This window comes from Piliocolobus tephrosceles, chromosome 9 (genome assembly GCF_002776525.5).
Source record: "Piliocolobus tephrosceles isolate RC106 chromosome 9, ASM277652v3, whole genome shotgun sequence".
NCBI classification, from domain to species: Eukaryota; Metazoa; Chordata; class Mammalia; order Primates; family Cercopithecidae; genus Piliocolobus; species Piliocolobus tephrosceles.
Genome location: NC_045442.1, coordinates 40046956 through 40065959, shown reverse-complemented (window position 1 = coordinate 40065959; position 19004 = coordinate 40046956). Strand labels below are relative to the sequence as shown.

General features: G+C 42.1%; 1 protein-coding gene across 1 annotated transcript in view; it reads left to right on the top strand.

Annotated features, from left to right (window-relative positions):
* Positions 1-19004, top strand: part of PDE6C (phosphodiesterase 6C) — a 53031-nt gene that overhangs the window by 10184 nt on the left and 23843 nt on the right. The window contains exons 5-14 of the mRNA XM_023226299.2: positions 2782-2856; positions 3842-3906; positions 4010-4076; positions 6455-6502; positions 11929-12078; positions 12670-12813; positions 14178-14246; positions 17255-17401; positions 17635-17742; positions 18124-18233. Of these exons, the coding sequence (XP_023082067.1) occupies positions 2782-2856; positions 3842-3906; positions 4010-4076; positions 6455-6502; positions 11929-12078; positions 12670-12813; positions 14178-14246; positions 17255-17401; positions 17635-17742; positions 18124-18233 (983 nt within the window). The remainder of the gene's footprint in view (positions 1-2781; positions 2857-3841; positions 3907-4009; positions 4077-6454; positions 6503-11928; positions 12079-12669; positions 12814-14177; positions 14247-17254; positions 17402-17634; positions 17743-18123; positions 18234-19004) is intronic.

Sequence of the window (19004 nt, the reverse complement as noted above, 5' to 3'; positions counted from 1 at the left end):
ACTCAATAGCTAATTTCTTTTTATCATTGAATATTATTCCACTGTATGGCAGGTTTGTTTATCCATTCACCTGTTGAAGGGTATCTTGGTTGCTTCTAATATTTAGTGATTGTGAATAAAGCTGCTGTAACCATTGTAGGTAGGTTTATATGTGTCTATGTTTTCAACTCAATTGGGTAAATACTGAACAGGGCAATTGCTGGATTATATTGTAAGACTAATTGATCTTTGTAAGAAACTGGCAGACTGTCTTCCAAAGTGACTTTACTGTTTTGTTTTGCATGTCTACGAGAAGCACATTCTCACCAGCAGTTGTTAATGTCAGTATTTTGGGTATTAGCAGTTGCTAATGTCAGTATTTGGGGTATCAGTTGTGGTATCTCGTTGTTTTAATTTTTAATTCCCCAATGACATATGATGTTGAGCATCTTCTCATATGTTTACTTGTCATCTGTATATCTTCTTAGAGAGATACCTGCTTAGATATTTTGCGCACGAAGTTGTTTTCTTATCATTCAATTGTAAGAGTTATTTGTATATTGTGGGTCCAAGTCCTTTACCAAATATGTGATTTGCAAATACGTTCTCCCAGTCTGTGGCTTATCTTTTCATTCTCTTAACAGTATCTGCTGCAGAGCAGAAGGTTTTAATTTCAATTAAGTCTAATTTTTCTACATTTTCTCTCTCATGGATTGTGCTTTTGATGTTGTATCTATGAAGTCTCACCAAACTCAAGTTCACCTAGATCTTCTATGTCATCTCCAAGAATTTTTATACTTTTGTGTTCTACATTTAGGTGAATAATCAGTTTCAAGTTATTTTTTGTGAAAGGTACAAGCTCTGTTTCTAGATTCACTTTTTTTTTTTTTTACATGTAGATGTTCAGTTGTTCCAACACAATTTGTTGAAAAGACTATCCTTTGTTCATTGCCTTCGCTCCTTTGTCCAAGTTACCTATATTGGTGAGGGTCTATTTCTGGGTTCTCTATTTTGTTTCATTGATTCATTTGTCCATTCTTTCACTAATACCACACTGTCTTGATTATTGCAGCTTTATGGCAAATCTTAAGTCAGGTAGTGTCAGCTTTTTGATTTTGTTCTTCTTGTCAGCAAATCTTTTAACCTACCTGATTCTTGGCTTCTTCATCTGTAAAATGAGGACATCTCTCTTATCGATTGTAAGAATTAGAGATGATATATAGATATATTTTTATATACAAACACTATATGTATATAGTGTCTAGAATTTACATAGTAGGTGGATAATCAATATTATCTTTATCAACTTTAGGTTTTTGTACTCTAAAAAAATTTAATTATTTTAAAGTAGAAATATTGAAACATTTAATATTATTCACAATATAATGCCCTTGTGTCATCTTCTTTAATTCTGTTGCTACCCTTCTAGTTCAAAATAACTAATGATACCATATTATTGATATATTTTTTCTTTTCTTTTCTTTCCTTTTTTTGAGACAGAGTCTCAGTCTGTCACCAGGCTGGGGTGCAGTGGCATGATCTTGGCTCACTGCAACCTCAGCCTCCCAGGTTCCAGCGATTCTCATGTCTCAGTTGCTGGGATTATAGGCCTGCACCACCACGTCCACTAATGTTCTGTACTTTTAGTAGAGACAGGATTTCACCATGTTGGCCAGACTGGTCTTGAACTCCTGTCCTCAAGTGATCCACCCACCTCGGCCTCTCAAAGTGCTGGGATTACGGGCATGAGCCACCATACCTGGCCTTATTTATATTTCTTTATATTCGTGTGATTGGAAGTTATTTTTTCAGAGTAGTTGTTCTAAGTGGATAAACATACGATGAAGCACTAGGAGAGCTGGGTTCTGATCTTGGTTCTGGGACTTTCTTGCTGAATATGTTGGTTAGGATTCTTTTGGCTGGAAGAAATATCAGACACAGCTAAAAGCATCTCTAACAATATGATATTTATTCTCTCACTTAACAAGGTAGGGCAGCGCTAGTACTGACTCAGAGATCAGTGCAGTCGTCAAAGTCCAGGTGCTTTCTCTTTCTTCCTGGCAAGGTCTCTGCTACCTGCAGCGTGTTGGTGAGGCCTCCTCTTATGGTGGAAAGATGGCTGTTGCAGCTCAAATAATGGCACATAGACATGACACAACTGGGAGGCATTTTCTCCAAATGTCACTCTCATCAGCTTTCATCTGAGGAATACCTTTTGCCAGAGTCTCTCAGCAGACTTCTTCCCTTTCTTCATTTTCCAGAGCTGGGCCACATACCTGCCGTCAAACTGATCTAGGCACCTCATGTAGACCACTCATGAGCTGTGGTCTGATGGAAAATTACCACCTGATACTCAAATCATATCAGGTTATGCTAGCAAGGAAAAGAGGAAGAATGAATGTTGGGTAAAGCAATCAACATTTGGCCACTCTGTGTGACCTTGGCCACGCCTCTTAATCAAACTAGATTTAGCTTAATTGTCTATGAAAGAATTGCTATACATTGAGTACTTTGAACTATGTGTCAGGGTAGATGTTACATCTGTATTATTCTTTTAATCCTCCAAACAGTTCTTTAGTACACATTCTATTGTTATCCCTATTTTACAGATATAAAAGATTAAGTAACGTGTTCACAGTCAAAAATTCCTAACCAGTATTGCTGGGAATTATAGATCTTTCAGCACTAAAATTCCAGAATTATGTAGATTAACATAAAATATACAAACACAGAAAATTCATATAAGATATGGTAGGTCATGAAACAGTGTGTTTAATGATACTTAAATCTAATTGCCTGCAGGAATTCTACGATGAATGGCCAATCAAGCTGGGAGAAGTAGAGCCTTATAAAGGTCCAAAGACACCTGATGGCAGGGTACGTGCAAATGTCTTCCTTGATGCCGTCTGTGCATGGTGTCAGGTGCTAAAACTAAGAGGCCACAGTGCATAGAGCACTGGCCTGGGAAGACCTGGAGTAACAGAAACAGCATTAGACAAGGAGTCTGAGGTTCTAGTCCCAGCTGTGCCCCAAGCCAGAGCTATTGGCCCTTGCCTTAACTCATTGTTAAACCTCTCCATTTCCTCTTCCATAAAGCCAGGTCTTGGTAGACCAGTGATTCTCAACAGGGAGGGATGCATCAGAGCCACCTGCACAACATTTGAAAGAAGTACCCGGGCCCTTCTTCAGAAATGTGGGATTAGAATCTCTAAGGAAGGGTTGTGTTAGGTTTACTTTCCCCCTTGACTGCAAGCTTCATGAAGGCAGAAACCCCTGTGTCCATAGCACACAGGAAAGAGAAGGGGATGGAATGTGTCCAGGCCTCAGGTTCATCATCTGCCCCATGAAACAGAGAGAATAATTCTCTAGTCCCTACCAGCTTTGGCAATGTAACCTCCTGTTTCTGAGGCACCTGTTCAGATAAGTCACTGATGAAAGGAGGTTATCGGCTCACTATATATGATGTGTAACTGACTGCAGTTGAGAAATTACGTGATTTGTTCCAGTGAAGCTGTTAATGTCAGGTATTTCTGGACAACAAAAGGGATCACTTGAAAATAAAAACAGACTATCTGATGATTTAGTAGCCAGAGATCCCCCTACCCCAAAACTGGGGGCAATTCAACTTTTTAAAAACAAAATTTATTTTAGCCTTGTGCATGTAGATAAACAGCCAATAATATTTCTGGTTTTATTATAAGTGTGTAGTCAGAATAGAAGTAGTTTGATAATTTATGTTACAATATAGTGTGGTTGGGAAATAAGGTTCTATCTGTAAGAGTTTTAAAGTACAAGTTCCCCAATGAAAAATGATTTATTTGGGAAGTAACATTATTTCCATAATATCCTCTTTCTTTCTTAGGAGGTCAACTTTTATAAAATCATTGATTACATTTTACATGGAAAAGAAGAGATCAAAGTGATTCCGTGAGTATTGACAGGAAGTTGCTGCTGCAGTTGCCATTGTATTTTTGCACACATTGCATTTCTCTATATTGCAATGTTTTTTTTTCTTCTTCTCTTCCCCAAGGACACCTCCTGCAGACCACTGGACGCTCATTAGTGGGTTGCCAACATATGTTGCTGAAAATGGATTTGTAAGTTATTGAACAAATTCAAATTTTAAATAATATTGTATGAAACTCGTATTAGCTAAGAGATAGATACAGTTGTGAAAGCAAGAATGCATCCAATAAAAGCTAGATGGGCTGGGTGCGGTGGCTCACACCTGTAATCCCAGCACCTTGGGAGGCTGAGGCGGGTGGATCGTCTGAGGTCAGGAGTTCAAGACCAGCCTGACCAACATGATGAAACCCCGACTTTACTAAAAATACAAAATTAGCTGGGCGTGGTGGCACATGCCTGTAATCCCAGCTACTTGGGAGGCTGAGGCAAGAGAATCGCTTGAACCCAGAAGGTGGAGGTTGCAGTGAGCCGAGATTGCGCCATTGCACTCCAGCCTGGGCAACAAAGCAAAACTCCATAGGAAAAAAAAAAACAAAAAAAAGCTAGATGATCACTTCCTTTGGCATAGGCCAAAGGAGAGAAGAATCTTGACATTAAAATGTAGGTTACCGGAGACTTCTGAACTCTACACAAAAATATTTAGTCAGCATGAGGAAGATTCCTCCATCCCTCAATTTCTTATTCTGCAGCCACACACATTTCAGATATCCTTTGGAATCCAATGACTATGATTTAATGACTGGGTTTAATTCTATCTCAAGTACATCAGTCAATTTTTTAAAGCATAAATGAGGGGATGGGGTGGGGATGGTGCGGTATGTGGAACTTTTCAATATTGAGTTAAAGGCTTGGGCCTCTAAGGTCTTGAGACCCACCTGTAAATGTTCTTATAACATTTAGGACATAATGTTCTTCAAAGAAAGGACTAAGACAGAATAATGCTGATGAAAAGTTCAAAAAAGAAGTATAAGCTGCTTTTTGACTCTTCAAAAACACAGTTGAAGCATGCTCAGCCCATCAAATGATGTAATTTATTGAAGTTAGATCATGAAATTAATGTGTGGCATGAAAGATTCCTTAAATTCTTAGGCCATATATGCTTGTAAAAACTTTGAAATATTCTTGCGTTTTCTTTGTAAGCGCACTACAGAAATAGTAGACATGGTTCATTCAATCATTCTTAGAAAGCACTTACCTCGGGACTGAGAGACAGGCAGAGTTTGGTGAGGTGGGGATTTAAGGAGGGAGCCCTCTTAGATCTTGTTAGATTGTTAGTTTTTTAGGACATTTTGTGAGCAAGTTGTTAAACTGTTGGCAGCTTGAAATCTCCCATGGCGGGAGAACTGGGGCCATGGATATTGGCAACTGATATAAGCCAAGGATTTCCCCAATTCCCAGCCAGGAGAGCTGATTTCCCCAGCACTCGTTCTGGAGATCACAGTTCTAGTCCACCCCATAGATTTAAGCAAATCACTTAACCTCTTTAGGTTTCCATTTCTTCATTTTTTTTAAGTGTGAACTTAATTGCTAAGATCCCTTCTGGCTTTAAAATGCTATGATTACTGGGTGTGGTGGCTCATGCCTGTAATCCTAGCACTTTGGGAGGCCAAGGCAGGTGGATCACCTGAGGTCAAGAGTTTGAGACCAGCCTGGCCAACATGGTGAAACCTCGTCCTTACTAAAAATACAAAAATTAGCTGTGCGTGGTGGCAGATGCCTGTAATCCCAGCTACTTGGGAGGCTGAGGCAGGAGAATTGCTTGAACCCAGGAGGTGGAGGATGCAGTGAGCCGAGATTGTGCCACTGCACACCAGCCTGGGAAACAGAGCAAAAAAACTCCATCTCAAAAAATACCAAAACTAAAATGAAATAAAATGCTATGATTTTAATTATCTCTTGGAAAGACATGGTCTTTTATTAAGATCCATTTGTGACTATGACCCAAGGTACAGAAAACTTAAAATGACCCAAAATGGAGTGATTTCTTGTCCTTATAGATGTGAGCAATAGTCTTTGAATTCCACTAATTAAAGTGATTTATCTCTCACTGAATCCTTACTTTGGTGTAACTAAAAACTTACCTGGCTTTTTCCTCCTGCCTCTTAGCCATCATCTTCTAACCCAAATCTCACTTCGGGAAGAGAAAACAAGCAATCCTAGCTCTGCTGCTCATACTGGCTGTAGCACAGCTAGGATTTCTCCGCTTTCTCCTCTCCTTGGTCTGAGCAGCCTGTTGCTTTGAATTTGGAGGGGATTCCCTAGAGTCTGGGGGAGTGGGAAGGGGCAGAGACGGTACCACGTGTCCTCCAGTAATTTAATTAGCAGCAGGGAAGCCGTCTTGAATGAGTTGTTAGCAGCTGTGGCCTAGCTGAGGTCCATTTGCCTGCAAGCAGTCAAGAGCCATGTGGGAAATCCTCACTTCCAATGCATCCTTTCTTATGCTGCTTTGTGGTTCGAGAGGGCTCCACCACACAACGTTTCAGAACATTTGTCTCCTCTTGCCTTCCAGATCTGTAACATGATGAATGCCCCTGCGGATGAATACTTCACATTTCAGGTAACTGCACTCTGGGGCCGGCCTCACCTCTCGGGGCTGGGGTAGGAGGGCGGATGCTCTGGCCTCTCCTCCACCCCCAGAGTCCGCCTGATGCTCAGGTGTGGCCACAGGCACACACGGGTCCATCTCCCACTCACCCTGGCTGGGCCAGCAAGTAGCAGATTCTTCAGTGAAGGAATAAAGGAAAGATAAGACAGAAGGCCAGGGAGGGGACCTGCCACTCCTCCATTTGCTCACACTCCTGGTCATTTAGGGCAGTGGTCCCCAACTTTTCTGGCACCAGGGACCGGTTTCGTGGAAGACCATTTTTCCACAGAATGGGGGTGGGGTGGGAGATGGTTTTGGGATGAAACTTCCACCTCAGATCATCAGGCATTAGTTAGATTCTCATAAGGATGGCACACCCCAGATCCCTCACATGCGCAGTTCACAATAGCGTTCACACTCCTATGAGAACCTAATGCTGCTGCTGATCTGACAGGAGGCTGAGCTCAGACGGTTATGCGAGCAATGGGGAGTGACTGTAAATACAGATGAAGTTTCATCCGAGTGCCCACTGCTCTCCTCCTGCTGTACAACCTGGTTCCTAACAGGTCATGGGCCAGTACTGGTTTGCAGCCCAGGGGTTGGGGACCCCTGATCTAAGGGCAGCAACGGTGCCTGGCACAGTATTCATGCTCAGTAAACGTTCTCTGCATGCATGATTGGCTGGCTACATCCTACATCCTGAATCCAGCTCTCCTGGTGGTTTTCTCAGCAGCCCTTCCCTGCGGCTTATTGCAACTGTTCTCAGGAAAATCAACAATTCTGATTGAGTCCTTAGAGCTTCTCCTGCTGTTAGAGTCGGTTGTATCCTTCCTTCTCCACTGTGCAGAGACCCACTGCCTGGGGAATCTGCCTCCACTCACCACCAGATGCTCTCGGTAATCAGCCTCTGTATGTGCTACTCTAGCTGACCCACTTCTCCCAGTCAGGGCTTCCTGCTGGAACCCGTCTACAGACCTGAGCTGATCCCTCCCCGCCGCGAGTTCATCCAGCCCACCAGAGAGGCCAGCCTGTCATCTTCACCACCCCCTCCCCACCTGTCACCCCCCACCTGTCATCTCTGCCACTCCCCTCTCTACCTGCCCATTCCTCCTCACCTGTCATCTCTGCCACCCACTCCCCACCTGTCACCTCCTCCCAACCTGACTGTTAGAGATAAACTGGCATTTGGCTCCGCAGCCTCTTCTTTTCTGCCTCTGGGCACTTGTTATTCTCTGTCCTGCGTTTAAAAAAACATCCCCGTAGAGCTCTGATCTGAGTCAGAAATAGAGACTGCCCTCCCCGGTGGGTACCGTTGGGGTCTTTCTGTCTCTCTCACACACACAGCCCCATCTCTGCCTCTTAAGAAAAGCCAGCCTTCCCCAGGCTCTGGCGTGCCTCCTTAGCTGCAGAACCACACCACGCCTTGGGGAAAGCTGTATACACTTGCTTCGTTATGTGTATCTGCCTGCTCCTCCCTTTGCTGATTGACATGGAAAACATGTAAACACCATATGGCTGCTCTAGCTCCTTCCTCCTTGCAATTGAAGCTTATTTATGACCATGCTGTGCCCAGGCCTGACCCCTATATTTATGGCAGGTGGATGTCAGGATAGGATGCATGCCAGCAAAAGGGGGACAATGAGTTTCTAGAGTCTGAACTGTAAGCAGTCATTGTCTAGACAGGGAGTGGGGATGGAGCTGGCCCAGGAGAACGCAGGTTGCTCTGAAATGTGAGGCCCTTTGCTTTCTCTCATGCTCCACTGCAGCTACTGCTCTGATGTGCTCTGATGGCCTGGGCAGAGAGGAGGCCTGGGGCCTTGGGGAGTCCCCAGTGTGGGATAAACCTCCAGGCCACAGGGATTTCCCAGTTCTCTGGGAAACATCAGCGTGGTGCCCATGAAAATGGGCTTCTCAGATCTCCACCTATGGGAAGTGTAGCTGTGCAGTGGCTGCTGGACTGAAATCCATGGTCACATCTGCGCCGAGGCCACAGGCTCCACGGGCCACTCCCAACTGGTAACTGAGTGTGGCAGGGACAGTAAAGCAGGCCTGTTCCTGGAAGACAGCCAGATCCCCTGACAGGCAGCTTTGGCCCTAGGAATGCCTAACAGTTCTGCAAACAGTTTCAGAACAGCATGGTAGTCTAAGGGGCTCCCCTCAACCTTCCATCCTTCCGTTTCTCCTTCGGACAGGGTCGGGACTGCATCTCTATCTGACGTCTCTCTCAGGATCCCCAGCCTCCCTCCCCACTTCGCCTCAATGGCGTCACCTGTGCATCATTCTGCAGAGCGGACTTGGGTGGCCACCCTCCCCAAACCACCACCCGGCTTTTGTGTTCCATCTTCTGATTCTCTCTCTCCCTGCTCAGGCCCCACCGTGATTCTTATGATTCCTTTTTGCACCTGAGAAGTTTGATGGAAAAGCCAATGATATAAAAAGAACTGCCATCAGAGCAAACCTGCAAAGGCAGTGGTTCTCGGACTATGTTCCTTGGGGGCATAATGGATTCATTTCCTATTGCTGCTGTCACAAATTGCCACTGAGTGGTTTAAAACCACATGAAATGTATTAGCTCACAGTTCTGGAGGTCAGAATTCCAAAATGAGTCTTCTTGGGCTAAAATCACGGTGCTGATGGGACTCTGTTGCTTTCTGGAGGCTCTGGGGAGAATTCATCTCCTTGCGTTTTCCGGCTTCTCAGGGCCGCCCACCTTCCTTGCCTAGTGACCCTTCCCCTGGCAGAGCCAGCAGCACCATCACTCTGACCTTGCTTCTGTCATCATAGCTCCTTCTCCCATTCTGATTCCAACCTCTTTTCTACTTTTAAGGATCATTGTAATTATATTGGGTCCACCTGGAATATACAGGCTAATTTCCCCATCTTAAGGCCAGCTAATTAGCAACCGTCCTTCTATCTGCAACCTTAGTTCCCCTGTGTTGTGTAAGATAATATATTCACAGGTTCCAGAGATTAGGATATACACATGTTTTGGGGGCCATTGTTCTGCCTGCCATAGTGTTCCTTGAAGTGGACTAAGGGGTCTTCCTTTAACACCAGTTAAAGTGATCACAATTCACAGGAGGAAAAGTGCATAGAATTTCCTCAGTTTTTTGTCTTACTAATTCTTCTAAAACCTTAGGTTCCTTCTGTCACTTGTCTGTCAACAAGCTCTAGCGAATGGCAAAACACAAGAATATGAACTAGTAGCAAATGAATATTTCCTGAAACACTGAGAAGCAGTCAGCAAAGCTTATTTTGGAAGCTTTAACAAATACACATGAAGTTCTTTCGCACGCATGTGATATATTTTCTATTATTGATTTTGTCATTGGTCTGTATGATGGCATAAGTACATAAATATTTCTCAGTGTTTTCCAAAGATGCAGGCTTTGCAAGCACTATGCACTGCATCTTCTTCTAAAGCTTTGACCATCAGGACACAGACATTGAGATTTGGTTCTTCTGCTTTTCACTCCACATATAATGACTACATAGAGTAGTAACAAGTTACTTAGACTGAGCACTTATTACATGCTCAGTCTAAATGCTAAATTGTGGTTCAGGCTATAAGTGCAGTTGGAATTCCAAAACAGAAAAGTTCTTTATGACTTAGAAAAATTAGAAAAGGCTTCATGGGAGAGTCAAGACTTAACAGGGGCCTGTAAGGATGACTGAGCCACGGGAAGTCTTCAAGCACAAACAATGTGGTGTGTTGAGTGCTTGTCTACCTTTGCCTTAGCTACATACTGTGCAAATGCTACATCATGGTTCTCATACTTCAGAGGGCATCAGAATTACCTGGGAAGCTTATTGAAGATGCATGCCCAGGCCAGGCATGGTGACTCACGCCTGTAATCCCAGCACTTTGGGAGGCTGAGGCGGGTGGATCACTTGAGGTCAGACATTCAAGACCAGCCTGGCCAACATGGTAAAACCTAATCTTTACTAAAAATACAAAAATTATCCAGGCATGGCAGTGCCTGTAATCCCAGCTATTCGTGAGGCTGAGGCAGGAGAATCACTTGAACCTGGGAGGCAGAGGTTGCAGTGAGCCAAGATCGTGCCATTGTACTCCAGCCTAGGCGACATAGTGAGACCCTGTCTCAAAAAAAAAAAAAAAAAGAAAGAAAAGAAAATGAAACAAGTTAAAACAAATCTGTTGCGCATGGTCCTTGGACTACACTTTGAGAAACACTCCTAAACTTTTGTGCCTGTATCCCTCCACCCTAAGCATCTTGAGGGTAAGACCTGTGATTTATTCTTTGTGCATTCAGCAACTGCCCCAATTGCTGGCATACCATAGAGGCTTGACAAATGTTTACTCAACTCAACACACCACAGAATGAAAGACTATCTTCATGGATCGGTCAGAAAAATAAAAGCTACACTAGCATTTCAACAGGAGAATTTTATATAAGGAATTAGCTAAACAAGTGTTGGAGGACAGAAAAAGTGTAAACGGAAAAGTGAGGTAACATAGTGGTAAGAAGCACTTCCCATCCCTCAGGCTTGGGAAAGAAAGGGAAAAGTTTAGAATTGTCAGAAAACAGACACTTGGTTCTAGTTCACTCTATCGGATGTGCTAGAGTACATATAATGGCCCTAGCAATGTTCTGACACAAAGTAGGAATTGCACATCTACCACCGAAAGATTATTCTTCCTTTTTTTTTTGAGACAGAATTTCATTCTGCTGCCCAGGTTGGAGTGCAGTGGCATGATATCGGCTCACTGCAGCCTCTGCCTCCTGGGTTCAAGCGATTTTCCTGCCTCAGCCTCCCGTGTAGCTGGGACTACAGGTGCTCGCCATCATGCCTGGCTAATTTTTGTATTTTTAGTAGAGATGGGGTTTCACCATGTTGACCAGGCTTGGCTCCAGCTCCTGACCTCAGGTGATCCACCTGCCTTGGCCTCCCAAAGTGCTGAGATTACAGGCTCCAGCCACTGTGCCCAGCCTCTTTCTTTAAATTAAAAATAAACTAAGTGACAAGTGGTTGGGTGGTAGCTAGAAAGGAGGAGTACAGGAGAGTCTTGTAGTGATGGAATAGTGTTGTATCTTGATTCTAACGGTGGTTGAAAATCTACACAAGGGATAAATTTGCATAAAACTATATGTATACACACACATATACATGTACAAGTAAATGCATACAAATCTGGCAAAATCCAAAGCAGCTCTGGATTGTACAATGTCTGTTTTCTGGTTTTGGTATTGTATTATAGTTACACAAGACAGTAGAAAATGTACTATAGTTGTCTAACCATCGTTACCATTGTGTGAAACTGGGTGAAGTATACCTGAAATCTCTCTGTACATTTCTTTTGTAATATCCTGTGAATCTACAATTATTTCAAAATAAAAGGCAAAAAAAAATAACTTGAGGTCCCTTCTCATTTGTAGAAAGGACCTGTAGATGAAACTGGTTGGGTCATTAAGAATGTTTTGTCACTGCCTATTGTCAACAAGAAAGAAGATATTGTGGGAGTGGCTACATTTTACAACAGGAAGGATGGAAAACCTTTCGATGAGCATGATGAATACATTACTGAGGTAAGTGCAATCATAAGATAATGGAAGTCAATGCAATTCACAAAATACGAGAGGACGCATCATTATTTGTTATTCTGGAATGATATTTTGAAGGGCCATTAAGACATGAGTCACACATAGCTGTAAACATTATGTTGTTATTTTGTCATTTCTATTTCCTGACTTCTATAAACTGCAACATTTTCTACCAAAGTACAAAATTTTAGCTTAACTAAAATTTGTTATAATACTCGGAAAACGGGAAAGACGATTTTCCTCTTCTTTCTCCCACTCCTCCTTCCTATTGCCTCTCATTCTTATTCTTACTCCCAGCACCCTGCCTAATTTTTAGGTCCTGCTTGATTATACTGCTGTTGGTAACCCCTCTCTCTTCTAATGAAGTATTCATGGTACGTGGTACACTTTAAAAAGCAATAACTCAGCCAGTTTTATTGTCTGAAGCTGATTATTAGTATGTTTTTCTTAAATTAAAAGCAGGAACAGGGTGGTTGATGATGGAAGGGAGATTGATAGAAAAGCATGCAGATTGTTGCCTCCAAACCAATTTTGCTTTAACTGAAGAGAATTGGAATCACCTTTTATCTGTTTCAGACTCTCACACAATTTCTTGGATGGTCTCTTTTAAATACTGACACCTATGATAAGATGAATAAGCTAGAAAACAGAAAGGACATTGCTCAGGAAATGCTCATGAACCAAACCAAAGCCACTCCTGAAGAAATTAAGTCCATTTTGGTAAGTGAGAAATTCAGTCCTGTGGACATAAGATGTTACCTAACCACATATTCTAGAAGTCATCTAATTACCCATGGGTCTGACAAATGCGAATGGTTTACTCCTGGGCTGAGAGAGAGAGAGAGACAGTGAAGGAGGGGTTGGAAGAAATCATGGATGGCCCACTGTACAGAGACCCTTACTGGAAGTACAGCTGCTTGGCTGGAATAGCACTTTGTTCAAAATAGCCCTGGGGCTATGGGAGCTATAGCAAGAAAAAATACATATTTTAGGAAAGGAAATGTATCAGTCAGCTATTGTCATATAATGCTGCATAACAACAACCCTAACACCTCAGTGGCATGCATGAATCTCTATCTCTCACTCACATTTGTGGGTTGACCAGGCTTTGATTGACAGTGGCTGGACTTGGCTCCAAGCTGTGAATTTGGTTTGTTCTATGTATCTCTCATCCTTTTCGGACCAGGAGCTACCTGATAGATGTCCTTCTCACAGAGACGACAGAAGTGCAAGAGAGCAAGTCCAATTGTGCAGGCATACTTCAAGTTTTCGCTCACATCACATTCACCAAAATGCTCACTGGCCAAAGAAAGTAACATTACGAAGACCAACCTTATAGATGATGGGGAAGCAAGGGAATATTTGCTAACCATGTTCTAATCACCACAAAATGAAGGAAAAAATATCATGTGCCCACCATCTCTCTTTCTTTTATTTCCCTGGCTCTGTGTGTGTGTGTGTGTGTGTGTGTGTGTGCGCGCGCGCGTGTGTGTGTAGTTTTGCTGGAGTGGGTTGTTTTTGGTGAGCGTGTTGGTTTCTGGTTTTGCAGACTGGTTTGAGTGTAACTCAGTTTGAGAGTTTGAGATGTTAAAGATGAGAAGATCTGGGGGGAATAAAGGGAACTGTGATAAGCTAATGGAAAAATAAATGTAAACCACTCATTTACTCTTTCCTACGTGCAAACAACCCACACCTCTTAAAAAAACCCAGCTACTGTAACCATTTTGAGGGAATTTTAAAAATCGAATATATTAGATTATTTCTTGAAAAAAAATCTTCATAATCAGGTGCTATAGGTCTTTGTATCCATGACAAAGAATGCATCTTTGCCATGGAAATCATTGTAGTATATTTTATTTATTTACTTATTTTTAGAGATGGGGTCTCACTCTCTCACCCAGGCTGGAGTGCAGTGGTGCCATCACAGCTCACTGCATCCTGCAACTCCTGGGCTCCAGGGATCTGCCCAGCCTCTTCCTCCCGCATATTTTAAAGATATCTTAACTAAGATTATAATAGTAGAGGAATCAGATGGAAATCTTCTCCTTTAGGAATTTCACACCTCAATTGCTTTTATATTTTAGAAATTTCAAGAGAAGTTAAATGTTGATGTAATTGACGACTGTGAAGAAAAACAACTTGTTGCAATTTTGGTAAGTGTTTTCTTTCTAACCTCAATGCCTGTTAAATAGATAATATAGAAATCAATAATATATTAGGGCATGCTTTCTTGTTTTTCAAGTAAATATTGAGTTTTCTCTTTCCTGGTATTTCTCAAGGCTAAAAAGAAAGAATTCTTCTTAAGATTGATCTTTTGATTCCCTGCTTTTCTTCATCTTTGTCGCCTCTGGTCCAATTCCCACAGATAATTTACAATTGCAGCTAGGCTAGACTACTGCTTAGGGGACTTCAGGCACAGAATGTAGGGATATCAAGGCACAGTTTATTTTAATAGCTTTGGATGACACCATGGCCACCCCAGAGGACATGACAGAGTTAGCGTGGAGCATGGATCCTTCTAGGCACTGGCACCCCCTGCCATTTCTAGCTTCTCTTCTGGAATCTGAAGGCTCCATTCTTTCCTGTTGTTGCCAGTAGGCCATCCCTATTATTTCTGGTTGAAATTAACTTTCCCACTTCACTAATTCTGTATTTTGTTGTGTCCAATCAACTGTTAAACTCGCTCAATAAATTCTTAATTTCAGAGATTTTTTTTCAGTTCTAGAAGGTACATTTAATTCTTTTGTTAAGGTTCTAACTCTGTTAAAACTTTTCATCATTTGATCTATTTTGACTATTTTTCCCTGTGTTTTAAAAAACATATTGGTGTGTATTATTTTAAGGTACTCATCTTAATACCAGAAACACCTATAGATCTGATTTTACTGTTCATTTTTACACCTGGGTTCCAGTCATTTGATCCTATTTTAAAGCATGTCTCATGCTTTTAAAATAAAAAATCAGATATTATAGATAAAAACTTGTAGGGGCTCTGAGTGATATTATCCTTCTGCAAAGAGGGTTAGAGTTTCTTCCGGCAGATGAGAGAGTTGTTTTAGATTTCATCTGGGATGATCTTTTTTGGTTTTATTCCTCCTATTAGGGTGGAGCTCTTGTTTCTAGAATGTGGCTCTTCTGGAATCACATGAAATCCTGGGATACTTACCAAGACCCCCAGACCTTGAATTTCAGAGGGTTGAATTCCATCTGATTGAAATGGAAATATCACACTTAATTTCCTTACTAACTGCTATAACCTGTTTTCCACTATCTCTTTCCAATCTGTGATGCGAGTGTTCTTTCTAAACTAAGACACATCGACTATCTCACCTTCTCCCTTTCCATCTTTTATGGGCTCTGTCCTCCCACCCGGGGCCTTTGCTCTGCTACCTTAGGACTGTTGGCCTTTGACCCCTTTTCGGGGCTTACTTCCCACCCCTATGTTTTCATGTCATCTGAGGTTTCCTTTTCTCCCATTTCGCTTGGCTCTCCCTTTGAGCACCATCCTCTCAGCCTGGCCCAGAAAATCACCCTCTCTTCTCCCCATCTGCCCTCAACAATAGACATCTTCTTGGAAAACAAAACTTTCACTGACATCCGTGTCACTAGAAATTCTCTAATTTCTTATTTAAAGGAAGAAGGATCTCATGTTGTAGAAGCAATAAAGTGGACAAAGAACCAGTAGACTTCCTAAAAAAAAAAAAAAAAAAAAAAAAAAATCTGTTTTGAATGTAAAATCTACTCAGGGCAAATCCCGTATCATTGCTGCATAAAATTGAGGAATGTAACAAGTATTTCAGAGGAGTTCTCCAAAATCATCCTGGCATCATTTCTCAGCTACATAATTATTTTTCCTTCTTCATGTACGTGAGTCTTTCTCCAGGCCTGCACTTTAATGTCACCTCCAGGGAAGGCTCAGCCAATTTTCTGGGTATAGCAACAGTTCTGTGCAAGAGTGTGAGGGGCCAGCCCAGGCTCAGGGGTTGGGGGGACTGGAAACCATAATTTTGCTTTAAATAGCTATATACCATTTGGTGTTGAAATCTGTGTAAATAGAGCATGGCTGTCCCCTGAAAAACATTAAACTTAACTAAGGGGAGTGTCCTGCCTTTCCCTATGTTTGTGTCCTCCTCAGTGCGCTAGTAAGGACATAGTACACATTCAAATAAATACCCATTGAACTGAATTGCTCCTGCAGGTCTGTCTGGTAGACCTACATAGTCATTGCTAACTTCTGCCTCTTGGCACTTTCTCACCCACATGGAATCTCTCCGTTTCCTTCTGCCAGCTCAGCTGCATACATGTCCCTCCAGCATCTCTCCTCATTTAATTTCCCCACCTGTCCAAGGACATTCAGTTTCTCCCTCAGCATGGAGCACTGGCCATACTCTGATTATTCTAAGTGCTTACTTTTCACTCATCTATATTTTATAGTCACTTTAATAAGTTAAGTTCCTTAAGGGCAAGATCTATATTTTTAATTCTCAAGTCGCAGCAATGCCATGTGTCTACTTCACTGTTTTTTCACATAATCCGGAATCCTAACCAGATATGAGTTAAATGAAATGTCTGCAAGTATATCTTTGTACTGCAGGGCAATCATTGGTTTATCCATCCACTCATTTAACAGGCATTTCCCAAGCACCTTCATGGGACAGGCCCTGCGGATTTGGGATATGACAGCGAATAAGCAGATGATCCCCACCCTCAGGGAGCTCATATTCTAGTGAAAAACTGTCACTGAGCACATAAAGAAAATTCAAAAGAATTGAATTAAGCAATTGTTTACTGTTTACTGTGTATTTCCTGAACAGAAAAAAAGTTGAGCATTGAAAGGCTTTTTTGTAACTAAACATTTTATTTTGCATCACAGAAAGAAAACAGCTACTGGAGTTGGATTTGGAATGGGTATCCCATCACTTAGAAAGTCTTTAATATAGCCAAGTCTCAGTTTCATCACCTGTAAAATGGAGATAATTGTGTAGGACTGCCGTGAGGATAATCTGCAAACTGCATCATCCAGTGCCCGGCACATGGTGGCTCAGTGAATCACATATTGTGTTCTTTTATTGTAATTTTGGTTTAACCCATTGTTGGCTATGGGAGTGGAAAGGGAAAACAGATGAGTGTAATCTGAAACAATCCATCCTTATCTCAACAGAAAGAGGACTTGCCAGACCCACGCTCTGCAGAACTGTACGAATTCCGCTTCAGTGACTTCCCCATTACAGAGCACGGATTAATTCAATGTGGAATACGACTGTTTTTTGAAATAAATGTGGTGGAGAAATTCAAAGTACCCGTAGAGGTCAGATGGTATTTAATTTAAAATACTGTGTGATTCTGTGGCTCTGCTTCACCGATGTTTTCTGTGGTTCAAAAAATGGACTCAGTTTGAATTTTAAATTATTATTAACTTTCTAAATACATCAGCTTAACCCCTGTCAACAAGACCAACACATCTTTTTAGATAAGATTGCCACAGACCTTCTAACCTTTAGAATTCTATTCCAAAGTCTGAATGGTGTCGTCTTCTTTTAGGTTCTTACCAGATGGATGTACACTGTGAGGAAAGGGTACCGAGCTGTCACTTACCACAATTGGCGGCATGGGTTCAACGTGGGACAGACCATGTTTACTTTGCTGATGGTAGGTGCAGAGGGTTGTAAATCCTTGTAAACTTGCAGATTTCCCATTTGAGCATGGTGAGAAATAGGTATGGTTCATCATTTTAGATCAGTAATTTAAAAATTCAGGGCACAAACCCCTCTCTGCTATAGATGAGTTCCAGGGAACATGGGTATCCTTGAGCACCGGTGGGATGATCACTCAGACATTCACATACTAACCTTCTTAAAGGAAAGTTCAGTCATTACCCACAATGCTACAATACTCACAACAAATAAAGTGAACTTGCTCCAAAAACTAGTGGGCCTATTCTCTACTGCAGGCAGGCCTTGCTGCACTTGGTATAGAGGTATGTTAATTCAAATACATTACAGATATATGTATTTATGTTATTTTTTTTAGACAGGAAGATTAAAGAAATACTATACGGATCTTGAAGCCTTTGCCATGCTCGCTGCTGCTTTCTGCCATGATATTGACCACAGAGGCACTAACAATTTGTACCAGATGAAGTAAGTGAACACATGTACAATGTTGACCTATATTGGTGGATATTGGAACGTACTTAGAGTGAGAAAAATGCTTCTCCCTATTCCTTGGCCCAGTCAATCCCTCTTTGCCATGTTTGGAAATCCCAGGGCTGGGTTCTATTCCCTCCCAAGCTTCTGCCTTCACGATAACATTGCTCTTTCTCCCTAGGTGCTTGTATCTCCCTTTCCTTTCTGTTTTCATTTCCAGATGTGCCTCTGCCTTCTTCCTATAGGCCTTCAGGCTTTCTTCTCTCAACTTTGTTTAATCAGAGTATTGAATTCCTATATTAAAGTGCATGAATCTGGCTGGGCATGGTGGCTTGCGCCTGTAATCCCGGCACTTTGGGAGAGTGAGGCGGGCGGATCACCTGAGGTCAGTTCAAGACCAGTCTGACCAACATGGCGAAACCCTGTCTCTACTAAAAGTACAACAATTAGCCAGGTGTGGCACGCACATTATAGGCATGTGCCTATAATCCCAGCTGCTTGGAAGGCTGAGGTAGGAGAAATGCTTGAACTCAGGAGGCGGAGGTTGTAGTAAGCCAAGATTACACCACTGCACTCCAGCTGGAGCGACAAAGCGAGACTCTGTCTTGAAAAAAATAAAAAATAAAAAACAAATACATAAGGTACATGAATGTTAGGCTTACACTTGTACACTCCGATGGAGTACTCCCCAGCTCAGGCTAGAGGACACTACCCCTGGGCTCACTACCCTTCACTTTCCTGGTCTTTTTGCTTCTACCAAACTCT